This window comes from Oryctolagus cuniculus, chromosome Y, assembly GCF_051225735.1.
Source record: "Oryctolagus cuniculus isolate XC-2025 breed Fujian yellow rabbit chromosome Y, ASM5122573v1, whole genome shotgun sequence".
In the NCBI taxonomy this organism is placed as follows: Eukaryota; Metazoa; Chordata; class Mammalia; order Lagomorpha; family Leporidae; genus Oryctolagus; species Oryctolagus cuniculus.
In genome coordinates, this window is record NC_142889.1 from 14,545,809 (window position 1) to 14,559,804 (window position 13,996).

General features: G+C 37.9%; 1 protein-coding gene across 1 annotated transcript in view; it reads left to right on the forward strand.

Annotated features, from left to right (window-relative positions):
• Nucleotides 1-11,307, forward strand: part of LOC149119264 (uncharacterized) — a 36,957-nt gene extending 25,650 nt beyond the window's left edge. Inside the window, exons 2-4 of the mRNA XM_089325054.1 lie at nucleotides 6,605-6,731; nucleotides 9,529-9,589; nucleotides 9,761-11,307. Of these exons, the coding sequence (XP_089181180.1) occupies nucleotides 6,605-6,731; nucleotides 9,529-9,589; nucleotides 9,761-10,661 (1,089 nt within the window). The 3' untranslated portion in view covers nucleotides 10,662-11,307. The remainder of the gene's footprint in view (nucleotides 1-6,604; nucleotides 6,732-9,528; nucleotides 9,590-9,760) is intronic.
• The last annotated feature ends 2,689 nt before the right edge of the window (nucleotides 11,308-13,996 follow it).

Sequence of the window (13,996 nt, forward strand, 5' to 3'; positions counted from 1 at the left end):
CAATGGGGTGTCAATTTTGTTTATTTTTTCAAAAAACCAGCTCCTCGTTTGGCTGATTTTTTGTAATGTTTTTTTGGATTCAATCCTTTTGATTTCTTCTCTGATTTTAATGATTTCTCTTCTCCTACTAGATTTGGGTCTGGTTTGCTGTAGGTTTTCTAGATCCTTGAGGTGAATTGAAAGCTCATCTGTTTGGTGCCTTTCCAATTTCTTGATGTAGGCACCTATTGATATAAACTTTCCTCATAACACTGCTCTTGCTGCGTCCCATAAGTTTTGGTATGTTGTGCTGTTATCCTCATTCCAGAAAGTTTTTGATTTCTCTTTTGATTTCTTCTATGACCCATTGTTCATTCAGGAGCATGTTGTTCAATCTCCATGTGTTTGCGTATGCTCTAGGGATTCCTGAGTTGCTAATTTCCAACTTCATTTTTTATGGTCTGAGAAGCTGCATGGTATGATTCTAATTCTTTTGAATTTGCTGAGACTTGCTTTATGGCCTAGTAACTTCATAGTGTCTTATTTTCAGTTATCTTTTTTTCCAGTTTCTGTATTATGCTTATAGTATATTTTTCTCATACATATGACAAACGACCCTACACATTTTACTCTTTGTTCAAATGGTCATTGACATAGAGTGTTTGAAAATGCAAGGGCAAAGTATTTGTACCCTCATTTACTATTTCTACTATATGTATTTACTCAGATTACTATCTTATCTTGATTATTTGTAGGTTTTTTAAACATCACAGTAATACTTGCTAGATGTATTTATTTGTTGTTTTATTAATTTTTATTATTTATGTGTTATTTACTGATGCATTGTAAAGAAGTATATATACATTTGGCTTTTAAATTTTGCTCACTTTTTAAAGCATGCATATTTTGTATGTATAGATTTAGGAGTTTAGTGATGTTTCTCATTATACCCTCCCTTTCATGTCTCTGCACTTCCTCCTCCTTCCCTTTTTTAAAATTTATTATTTAAGGAATTCACACTTCATGAGTATCCTTTAGAAATATAGTGATTCTTCCCACCACACCCACACTCCCAACCACACTCCCTCTCTCCTCCTCCTCTTCCTTTCCCCTGGCCAGTCCCATTCTGCATTAAGGTCCATTTTCAACTACCTTTTTACAATGATTTTACCATGATCTATTTTCAGTTTATTTTATACTCAGAAGATTAACCCTACACTAAGAATCTAATAAGTAGTAAGAAGAACAAAAGCTCTGTTTTTCAACAATAGATACAAAGGCTGTAAACAATCATTGAATCTCAAAATGTGAATTTCACTACTTTTTTACTCTATTAGTTACCACAGATCAGGAAAAACATATGGCATTTGCCTTTCTGGGACTGGATTATTTCAGTGGTTATAGTGGCTTCTAGTTTTATCCAGTTTGTTTCAAAAGACAAGGTTTCATTCTTTTTTAATCTAAGTCAGATTACATACTGTATATGTACCCCAATTTCTTAATACAGTCATCAATTGAGGACATCTGGGTTGATTCCATATCTGGGTTGTTGTGAATTGAGTTTCAGTAAACATGGACTATTCATATGCTAATTTCATTTCATTTGGGTAAATTCTCAGGGCTAGGATTGCTAGGTCATGTGGTAGATCTATTTTCAATTTTGTATCATTGGTTTTTGAATCTCAGTTCTGCTTTCTTGTTTTCTTTTTTATTTTTAAGATTTATTTATGAATTTGAAAGGCAGAGAGAGAGGTCTTCCATCTGCTAGTTCACTCCCCCAGATGCCTACAATGGCTGGAGATGTGCTGATCTGAAACCAGAAGCCAGGAGCATCTTCTGGGTCCCCAATGTGGGTGCAGTGGACCAAGGATTTGGATCATCTTCCACTGTTTGCCCAGGCCACAGCAGAGAGCTGGATCAGAAAACAAGCAGCCAGGACTCTTACTGGTGCCCATATGGGGTGCTGGCATTGCAGGCGACAGCTTTTACCCACTACAGCCCAGTGCTGGCCCCATTTCATAAGTTTTGCATGTTGTAGTGTCAGCTTCATTCATTTCCAGGAATTCTTTGGTTTCCCATTTGATTGCTTCTGTGAATCACTGTTCATCATTCAATATTGTGTTATTCAGTCTCCATATATTTGCGTATTTTCTAGAGATTCTTACATTCTAAATCTCTAGCTTTATCTCATTGTGGTCAGAAAGGACACATGGTATGATTTCAATAATTTGGGTTTGCTGAGACTTGCTTTATGGCCTAGCATATGGTCTATCCTAGAGAAGGTTCCACATAGTGATGAAAATAATGTGTATTCTGCAACTGTGAGATATTCAGTAGATATCTGTTCAGTCCATTTGATCCACAGTGGTTTTTTTTTTTTAAGATTTATTTATTTGAAAGTCAGGATTACACACAGAGAGAGGAGAGGCAGAGGAAGAGAAGTCTTCCATCTGATGGTTCACTCCCCAATTGGCTGCAATGGTCAGAGCTGTGCCAATCTGAAGCCAGGAGCCAGGAGCTTCTGCTGGGTGTAGGGGCCCAAGGACTTGGGCCATCTTCTACTGCTATCCCAGGCCACAGAAGAGAGCTGGATTGGAAGAGGAGCAGCTGGGACTAGAACTGGCACCCATATGGGATGCTGGCACTTCATGCCGGGGTGTTAACCTGCTGCGCCACAGCACTGGCCCTGGCCCATAGTGTTGATTAGCTCTGATATTTCTTTGTTGGTTTTCTGTCAAGTTGATCAGTCGATTGATGAAACTAGATGTTGAAGTCCTCCATTATTGGACTCCATATTTCCCTTTATGTCAATTAAAAATTATTTTAAATAGCCTGGTGCTCTGGCATTGGTGTATATATTGGATGTTTATTATATCCATGTCTTCCTGTTAAATTGATCCCTTAATTATTGCATAGTACCCTTCTTTGTGTCTTTAAATGAGAGTTACACACAAAGAGAAGGAAAGGTACAGAGAGAGAGGTTGTCCATCTGCTGGTTCACTCCCCAGTTGGCCTCAACAGCTACAGCTGAGCCATTCTGAAGCCAGGAGCTTCTTCCAGGTCTCTCACACAGGTACCGGGGCCCAAGGACTTGAACCATCTTCTGCTGCTTTTTCAGGCCCATAGCAGAGAGCTGGATTAGAAATGGAACAGCCAAGACTTGAACTGACACCCATATGGGATGCTAGAACTGCAGATGGTGGTTTTACCCACTATGCCACAGCACCAGCCCCTGATGACATATTCTTTCAATTTCTGTTTGTTATGGAGATTTTTTTTTATCACCTTCATTCATAAATGAGAGCTTTGCAGGACATAGTATTCAGGGGTGACAATCTCTGCATTCTCTCCTAGCCTGTAGAGTTTCTGATGAGAAATCATCTGTGTCTAATTGGATATGTTTCTGAAGGTAATCATGTTTCTCTTGTGTACATTTTATAATTTTTATTAATGCTTTACTGTTGAAAGTTTGACTGCAAAGTATCATGGTGAAAATCTTTTTAGGTCATGTGTATTAGGAGTTCTGTGTGCTTCCTGTACATGAGTGTCCCTTTCTTTCTCCAGGTTAGGGGACTTTTCCATAATTACTTCACTGAATACACCTTCCAATGTAATCTCTCTTTCCATACTTTCAGAAAATCCAAAGATCTATTTATGTTGGGTCATTTGATAGTATCCCATCAAAAAGTTTTTAACTTACAATTTCATCCTTTTTTCTCATCCATGACATTTCCTAAGATTTACCTTCCCACTCAGATACTTTTTATTCTGCTTTACAAGTATGTTGTTAAGAATTCCACTGTATTTTTTATTTGACATTAACTTCTTTAGTTATAATATTTTCTTTGGTTTCTCTTCTAAATCTCTATTTCACAGATATGTTTTTCTTCCAAGTTATATATGGATTTCTTTAATTCATTGGATTTCACATTTCATCCACTGCATAAAAAAATCAGAAGTGAATTCTATTCCTTTTTAAACATATCCCCAACATTTTCCCTTGGATATCTAGTTTCATGCTTTGGAAATCTAGGAATATATAATATTACTGTTGACTAAAATTCCTGTACAACTTTTTCTGATACAATGATTCCTCTCCCTTTCAAGAATTGTTTTAAAACTTTACAATATTGTTTAGTCTTGATCTTTAAATCCTACCCCATTACTCTGGGTAAAGATAAACTCCATTCACAAAAAGTTATGGTCATGACTGGATGTTTGGGCAGCCTTCTTCTCCATTAAACTTTCCATTTTCATTTGTTTGAGGTGATCCTTCCTCATCAGGTCCCTGTTCAGGTGCCCCTTGCTGTGAACCATGCAGCAAATATGCAGGTTGAAGAGGTGATGGTGTGCAATGAAAGGAAAATAAAAGATTATAGAAAAGTAGGGGCCAGCAGGACTCTCTCCAAGCAAGGAGCAGGAACTTCTCTCTGTCTTGCCCTGTGGCTTTTATTTTTGCCCTTTTTGTTTTAAATTATTTGACAGGTAAAGTTACAGACAGTGAGAGAGAGAGAGACAGAGAGAAAGGTATTCCTTCCATTGGTTCACCCCCCCAAATGGCTGCTATGGCCGGTGCTGTGCTGATCCAAAGCCAGGAGCCAGGTGCTTCTTCCTGGTCTCCCATGCAGGTGCAGGTGCCCAAGCACTTGCGCCATCCACCACTGCCTTCCTGGGCCACAAAAGAGAGCTGGACTGGAAGAGGAACAACTGGGACTAGAACCCAGTGCCCATATGGGATGCCAGCACTGCAGGCAGAGGATTAACCAAGTGAACCATGATGCTGGCCCTATTTCTGCCAGATACCCTTGGTGACACCAGGACAAGCCTCTGCTTAACTAAAAACAGCATTCTCTACATGCAGATCTTGACCAGATATCATGTGATCACCACCTGACCCAGAAAGAGGAAGAGAATAGAACATTTGAGTAAAAAATTTCCTTGAACTTGCTACATCCCTGGAGGTGAGTGGGCCGTGCCCCACTACTGGCTTTCCAAGCTGCAATGTCCCAGATTAGACTGTTCACATAACTCCCAGCTTCATTCTGCTGCATTCCTCAAATGACTGCAGTGATATTTTCCACCTGGCCTCTGACAATGTCTCTCTTTGGTCTCTTCCCCTCTAAATAGCCATTTAGTCCTTCCCCATTTGCCTCCAGTGGAGTCTTCTTTGCACTTTAGAATGCAAATATCTTTAAGTAACTACCACATTCTATTGAAGCACCCTGTGCCTGAGGGAGTGAGTACTCATTTTCATGTAAAAATAATAATTATTCTAATTGTTGCAGGATACATTATGATGCTTATGAACATACTTTATAAACAAGTTTACAAAAGTAGCACATAAAATTTTATTGGGTCAAGTATATAAATATTAATTATCAGTTCCTTGGACAATTTTTTAAAAAGATTTATTTATTTGAGAGGTAGAGTTACAGAGAGAGGGAGAGATGAGGAGACAGGTTTTCTATCCACTGGTTCACTCCCTAAATGGTTACAATGGCTGGAGCTGGGTCAATATAGAAATGAGGAACTAGAAGCTTCTTCTGGGTCTTCCACATGGGTGCAGGGGCCCAAGCACTTGGACCATCCTCTACTGCTTTCCCAGGCCAACACCAGAGAGCTGGAAAAGAAATGGAGCATCCAGGACTCCACCCGGCACCCATACAGAGTGTCAGTGCTAACAGCAGATGCTTGACCTACTACATCATAGTGCCAGGCCCTCCTTAAACACTTTCACTGTCTTCATCTCATCATAGCCCAGGACCACTCACCTAAATGTAGTGGAGTTTTTTTTTTTCCCCAGTACCTGGCCTGTGTTCTTTGCTATTTACCACTATTCTTGTTGCATCTTAACATAAACACATTATTGCATAAGATGTCACCATCTTTGGTGTTTCAATGAACAGTAATCAGATAATAGAGACAAATATATTGCTTTAAATTTTTGAAAAAGGATTTATATTACTTGAACCATAATTAAGGAGAGATCTTCAATCCATTGGTTAACTACTCCAATGACTACAATTGCCAGCTCTTGGCCAGACCAAAGCCAGGAACCTTAAGCTCCAACTGTGTCTCTCACATGGGTGGTAGGGTCCCAAATACTTGCAACAGCTCCTGCTCCTTTCCCAGGCACATTAGCAGGAAGCCAGATTGGAAGTATAACAGCCATAACTCTAAACATTGACCTTAAGGGATGCCAGCATCACAGGAAGCAACTTAACCCATTGAGACAAAACATTGCTCCCTCCCCAAATCTATTTTAAAGGAATTTTCTTTTCACCTTGGTCAATCTTGAGCATGTGTCTTTTTTAGTTCATCTGGCATGCTAGTTTTGTTTTGCATTTATACTTATGTTTACTGATTACCATGTGAACAGCTTTCAGAATCATTAGAAGAAACCCCAGTTCTAGAATATTAAGGGAAACTCTATTGTGATTTTGGAATTTTAAAATTTATTTAAGGGTAGGGTAGTTTCATTGTGATTTTGCTCTCTGTTGCCATATAGATTACAGAGGAAACTGTTATATATAAGTAGCAAATAAGACACTCAGAAAAATCCACTTCCAGTCTTTATGATTAGTGATCCAGGACTGATATGTTGAAGATGAATGTGCTGTTACAGGTGTTGGTGTCATTTGAAGACCTGGCTGTGGACTTCACCAAGGAGGAATGGCAGAACATGAATCATTCTCAGAGGACCCTATACAGGGATGTGATGCTAGAAATCTATAGCATCCTACTGTCCTTAGGTAAGTAAAAACCAGCTTGTACCAAGGTAGAATTATGAGAATTCAACAATTTATAAGGTTTCATATCTGGTTGGTATAGGATTTCAGGCCGTGAAAAATTCTTCCCTCTAGAAAGCAATTCAACTTGGCCTTTTTCTGGCACTGCTTCTGGGCCCAAGCTGTTGTCCCTCAAAACCCAAAGTTAGTGGTTTCACAAAGTCAAACATGATTTCCTATTAAAAGGGCACTGCATAAACAAGCCTGAGGTGATCTTCAAGTTGGAACAAGGAGCAGAACCATGGATGGTGGAAAAACCCCTGAACCAGAGCCTTTCAAGTAAATGAGCACATGTTGGTCAGGGTGACTGGGACAGAAAGCTCAGCAAATGCTGACTGCAGCATTACTCACTAACTTTTCCTAAATCCCAGAATTTCTGCCAGCTGGTATCATACATGCAACAAAGGCATTCTACAGCCTCCAAGTAAGGCTGCCTTGCGTATATCCATCTAGCTGCTTTCCTGCTCTTGCTGAATATTTTCTTAGATTAACCAAAATGCAAGTGTTTTCTGGCTTGTATAAAGCTGTTTTCTCAGTTTGATACATCCCCTGAATTCTAACTTTTCTTTCTTCCTACCTTCAAAGCCTGTTCTGTGACATTTATTCAATTATTTATTCATTCTTTCAGTGCTTATTAATTGGCCAGCTCATAGACAATGTTTTACTACTTGCTGAAATTGAATTTCCACTTCTGGCTTTGAACAGACACAGGCCTTGTTATTGCTCAAATTTGTGGATGAAACGAGTGAATGGGAGCTCTCTCATTGTCTCTGTCAAATAAATAAGAAAATAATAGGTTTTGCAAATATTTAAAAGGTGAAATGGCTCTTTCCTTATTCTTTCTGGCTCTCATTCTCTCATTCTCTGACCCATAAGTAAATAAAAAAAGAGCCTTTGTATTGTGACATCAGAAATCATGATACTAAGCATGACCTTACATAGGAACATGAAAATTGGTGGTCCTATGATCACCAGGAGATTGACATCTAAGGACAAGTGTACCTGTGAATTTTATTGAGCAGCTCATGTTTGTTTGGGAGGAGAGTTTGAACTTAGAATTCCTCTTTCTTTTTCTTTCTAAAAAGATATACTTTATTTTTTGAAGGCAGAATGAAAGAGAGACAGAGGAAGATCTTCATTCTGCTGGTTCACTCCTCAAATGGCCATATTGGCCAGGGCTGTACTAGGCTGAAGCCAGGAGCCTTAAACTCCATCTGGGTCTGATACATGCATGGCAGGGGACCAAGTGTTTGAGTCATTTTCCATTCCTTTCCCAGGTCCATTAGCATGGAGCTGGATCAGAAGCAAAGCAGCTAGTTCTCAAACTAGCATTGCAAATATGGGATGCTGGTATTGCAGAAAGTAGCTTGTGCTGTGCCATAATAACCCTCTCTTTTTTTAAAATATAATTCTAAAATGGAAAAGAGATAAATGTATAAGGGACTCAGCTTTTCTTTGAAAGGAGTTGACAAGAAATCCTCCAATACAGAAATCAAAAACATTCAAAACTTCAAATTATCAAACAGCAGTGTATAGAAGAAAAATAATAGGGAAAAGTAATGTCCACTGGAAAGTATTCAACATACTATTCCATTTAGAAAGTGAGTGGACATTTTTATGAAATGCTTTTCCACCTTCAAAAATGGTTATTTATCAGAATATTCTTGCAGCGTAGTGGGTAAAGATACCACCTGCAATGTTGGCATCCCCTTTGGAGGCTAGTTTGTGTCCTGGATGCTCTACTTCCTATCCATCTACATGCTAATGTGCCTAGGTAAGTAGTGGAAGATGGCCCATGTGTTTGTAACCCTGCCACAAATGTGGGAGACCCAAAGTTCCTGACTCTTGGCTTCTTTCTGGTGTGGCCCATGTGCGTTATGGCCATCTGGAAGTGAACCAGCAGATGGAAGATCGATCTCTCTCTCTCTCCTATTCTCTCTCTTTAACTGCTTTTCAAAGTTTGAATTTTCAAAGTCAGAGTTACACAGAGGAAGAGATAGAATCATGTCCTCTACTGGTGCACTCCTCAAATAGTTGCAATAGCCAGGGTGAAGCTAAGAGTTCAGGGACCCAAGCACTTGTACTATATTCCACTGATTTCCCAGACACAGTAACAGAGAGCTGGATTGTAACTGGGGTAGCATGGCCTTGAACTGACATAGCAGGTGGTGTTTTTACCTGTTGCGCCACAATGCTAGCCCCAATAAATCTGAAAATATACAAATTAAATTATTTTAGTTATTTTCATCCACTTGAAAGAATGTCAGTGAGAGCAGGAGAGAGTAATATCTTCCATTCTTTGATCTGCTGCCAAATTTCCTGAACCATTAGTAGTAGACCAGTCTGAAGCAAAATGTCTGCAATGATATCTAGACTTTTCAAGTGTATATTCAGATATTTCAAGTGAGTGGCAGAGTTGCAAGCACTTGAAGCATTATTCACTGCCTACAAGGATATATGATCAGCAAACTATATTGGAAACAGAGTAGCTGAGGCTCAAACTAGCACAGTTATGGGAAGCAGCCATCTCAAGCAGTGGCTTGACCCACTTGCCCAACTTAAAAAATATTTAAGGTAGTTAAGAATATTTTTGAATATTGGGAAAACTATTGTAAAAACCACCAAATGATCATAAATGAATAACTTCTACTGATGTTAAATTCATGCAACTAAGATAACAATAAACTTGCTTTTCAACAAGCATTCCAAAAGAAACAGTTTGATATGGTTCATGAATTTGGTTACTTTTTTCTCATTGCAGTTGCTAACAGAAAGGATGACCTTATCAAAACCAACCAGAAAAGTGAAGAAGTAAATTTGAGGCAAGTTGTAATTACAAAAGTATCTCAACTCCCAACAGAGTTGAATTCAGAAAAAAAAAAGAAAAGATTTAATTTAACCTCAGGACATATTTGTAACCTGATTATATAAAAGGAAAATAGTTTAGGAAAGAAACCTGAAGTATATGACTTATTGAATGTTCTACTCTCTAGGGGACCTGATGAAATACCAGCTGGAGAGAAACCTCATGGACCTAATGTCACTGGGAACTCACTCCAATACTTGGAACATCTTAGTCAACATCACCAGATTCAGAATATACAGCAGGCTTTTGAACACAGTGGCCAAGGGAAATGCTATAACAGGAAGAGACTATCCTTTGAATGTGAGAGGATTTGTGTGGAACACACCTCTAATAAATCAACTGTCATTTCAGGAAACAAAACTCTGGTTGAAAGTAAAAATTTCCATAAAAATGTCTATCTCAGTAAATATCAAAAAGCAGGAGAGAATCTCCATGGATCTTTTGAGTATGATGAATCTCTGAATTACAAATCAGATCTTACAATGTATCAGAGAACACATATGGGGAAAACTGTCCATATATGTAAGCACTGTGGGAAGTCTTTCAGCTGTAAATCCTGCCTTACTATCCACCACAGAACTCACATAGGGGAAAATCTCATTGAGTGCATTGAATGTGGGAAAAGCATCTACCAGAAGTCAGACATCACTAAAGACCAGAGCATTGCCACAATGGAAAATCTTCATGAATGTAGTGAGTGTGGAAAAGCCTTTTATCAGAAGTCATATCTCGTTAAACACCAGAGAATCCACACAGGAGAGAAACCTTATGAATGTAAGATATGTGGGAGAGCATTTTGCCAGAATTCACAACTTAGTACACATCAGAAAATTCACACAGGGGAGAAACCTTATGAGTGCAATGAATGTGGAAAAGCCTTTTATCGGAAGTCACATCTCATTATGCATCAGAGAACTCACACAGGGGAGAAACCTTACAAATGTAATGAGTGTGGAAAAGCCTTTTCCCAGAGTTCAGTCCTCAATAAACATCAGATAATTCACACAGCAGAGAAACCTTATAAGTGAAATATATGTGGAAAAGCCTTTCGTTGGAAGTCAAGTATCATTATACATCAGAAAATTCACACAAGGGAGAAATCTCATGAATGCAATAATTGTGGAAAACCCTTTTGCCTCAGGACTGCCCTCATTAGCTGTAAGAGAAATCATACAAAGGAGAAACCATGATTGTAACGTGTTGAAAATCATTTTGCCACAGGTCTGCCCTCATTAACTATCAGAATTCACAGAAGAGAGAAACCTTATGAATGTAATATGTGTGGAAAAGCATTTTGCCAGAAGTCCCAACTAATTTTTCATTAGAGCATGCTCACAGGGAAAAAAAAATCTTATAAATGCAAAGGATGTGTAGAAACATTTTTCCAGAATTCAAGGCTCAGTAGTCATAAAATTCACACAGAAGGAAACATTTTAAATTGACTAAATATAAAAAGGACATATTTTCCAGGAATACATGTCAGCATACATGACAGAATTCACACAAAGAAGAAAATCATGATAATGGAATCTTTGTGAACAATTACTTTGACAGAAGTCTTCAGCACACATGAGAGAAATCACAGGAGAAAAGATACATGGATATAGATGAAAATTTTCTACCATAGGCCAGCTGTTATTATCAGAGAACTTACAGAGGAAAATCTCTACACATGCAATGGAAGTGGAAAATCGATTTACTCAAAGGCAATCTTCAGCAAAAATTACTGAATTTTGCAAAGAATGCACTGTATACATGGATGTGAAAAAAATGTTTTTGCAAATCAAACTTCAACAGATTTTAGGGTTTTCACAGGAGGAAGTAACAAGGTATGAAGATCTGCTATATGTTCTTCAAAATCATCTTCCTTTGTGTCATACAACCTGCATTTTTAGCTTCCCTACTGTGAGTAGGACAGTGGGAATGAGCTCTGCTTTCACATGTGAGTGTTAATAAATATTGCCTATAATATTTACTTAAGGTGCCATTCTCATTTACAAAGTTACTTGATGCAGATGTTGTGTTGTCTGCCTATGATTTTTCCCCTACATTATTCTGGTACAGAACAGTGTTATGATCACAGTCACATCACCTCACTCATTTACGAGCCATAATGCTCTATTCTTAGCTTTGGATAATGAGTATTTTGCCTAGGGTAGGGAGTGAGTCTCTTGTAGTCATGAGTCTCTGAAGCCAGCAGAATCCCAAACTTTACTTTGTGTATGTCTTCTAGACTGCTGCTTTTTCCAGCTTCTGTGCTTTTCCTATTTCTACTTTTTTATTTATGTTTAATTTTATTTGTTAAGCAAGTTTCATATATTTCATATTGTACATATTGAGAACTATAGTAGGATTCCCTGCATTCTCCCTCCCCCCACAGTACAATCCTTCCTGCCCCTGCATCTGAGATACCACGTCTTAATTTTACCATAATCTATTTCCAGTATACTTAATGATCATATAGTTAACCCTGCTCTAGGTAAAGGCATTCAACATGTAGTATGGAGAGAGAGAAACAATACAGAACAGAAGTAAAGAAATACTGTTACTCAATGGAAGAGGCAGGGCTATAAACAGTCCTCAGACCTCAAAATGTCTGTTTCACTCCAATACATCATATTTCAACTATTCTATTAGTTACATTGGATCAGAAGAAACATATGGTATTTGTCTTTTTGAGGTTGGTTTATTTCACTAATTATAATAGGTTCTAATTGCAACCATCTTGTTGTAAAAGACAGGATTTCACATTTTTTTACAGTTAAGTAGTACTCCATAGTGTATATACACCATAATTTCTTTATACGCTCCACAGCTGATAAATATTTGGGTTGACTCTGTATCTCTGCTATTGTGAGTTGTGTTGCAATGAATGTGGGGTTACCAATAACTATTTCAGATGCTGATTTCTTTGGTTTGAGTAAATTCCCAGAGAGGGATGTCTGGATCATATGGTATGTCTATATTCAGCTTTCTGATGTTTCTACATACTGTTTTCCACAGTGGTTACACCAGTTAACATTCCCACCAAGCATCAATCAGGGTACCTTTTCCCCACATCCTCTGCAGCAATTGTCATTTGTTTATTTCAGTACTCAAACCATTCTAACTGGAGTGAGGTGAGATTGTGGTTTTGATTTGTATTTTCCTGTTGCTAGTGATCCTGAGCATTTTTCAAAAATGTGTTGGCCATTGGAATTTTCTCTCTTGAGAAACTCATTTTTAAGTCTTTTGCCCATTTATTCATGGGATTGTTTGTTTTGTTGAATTTTTTTAGCTGTTCATAGATTCTGGATGTGAACCTTTTCTCAGTTGCATAATTTGCAAATATTTTCTCCCATTCTATGGGTTGTCTCTTCTGTTTGCTGAGTATTTCTTTTTTATTGCAGGAGCGTCTCAGCTTGATGTAATCCCAGTTGTCAATTGTGGCTTTGATTGCATATGTTTTGGATGCCTTTTCCAAGCAGTCTTTGCCTGTGTCAATGTCTGTAGAGTTTTTCCCATGCTTTCTAATGATGTGGTGGTTTCCAGTCATAGATTTAGGTCTTTGATCCATTTTGAGTGGATTTTTGTTTAAGGTGTAAGATTGCATCTTTTTCAGATTTAGATATTAAGGTGATGCAGGCTTCATAAAAGGAGATTGGGAGGGTTCCTTTCAATTGTTTTGAATAGCTTGAGAAGAATTGAGATTAATTCTGCTTTAATGTCTGGTAGAATTCAGTGGTGAAACCATCTGGTTCTGGGCTTTTCTTTATTGGGAGAGTCTTTATTATTGATTCAGTTTCCATCTTGGTTATTGGTCTGTTTAGGTTTTCTATATCATCATGACTCAATTTTCATAGGTTGTATGTTTCTTGAGATCTATCAATTTCTTCTAGGTTTCCTAGTTTATTGGCATGCATAATAATTTCTGATGACACTTTTTGTTTCTGTGGTATCTGTTATATTTATTTTTTGTCTGATTTTGTTGATTTGGGTCTTTTCCTTTTGTTTATGGTTAGTTGTGCCAATGGTGTGCCAATTTTTGTTTATTTTTTCAAAAAACAGCTCTTCATTTCACTGTGGGTTTTTTTTTGTATTTTTTGTTTCAATTTATTGTTTTTCTAGTTTCTTGGGATGCATAGATAGCTCCTTTATATGGTACTTTTCCAGTTTCTCTATGTAGGCACCAACTGTTACACCAGTTATTACAAACTTTTCCTGTACCCCATATGTTTTGATATGTGTTGTCACCTTCATTTATGTCTAGAAATTTTATTTATTTTTTATTCTGTTACCCACTGTACTTTCAGCAGCATGTTGTTCAGTCTCCATGTGTTCTATAGGAACACATCAACTAAATACCTTTGCAGTCCTGAGATTT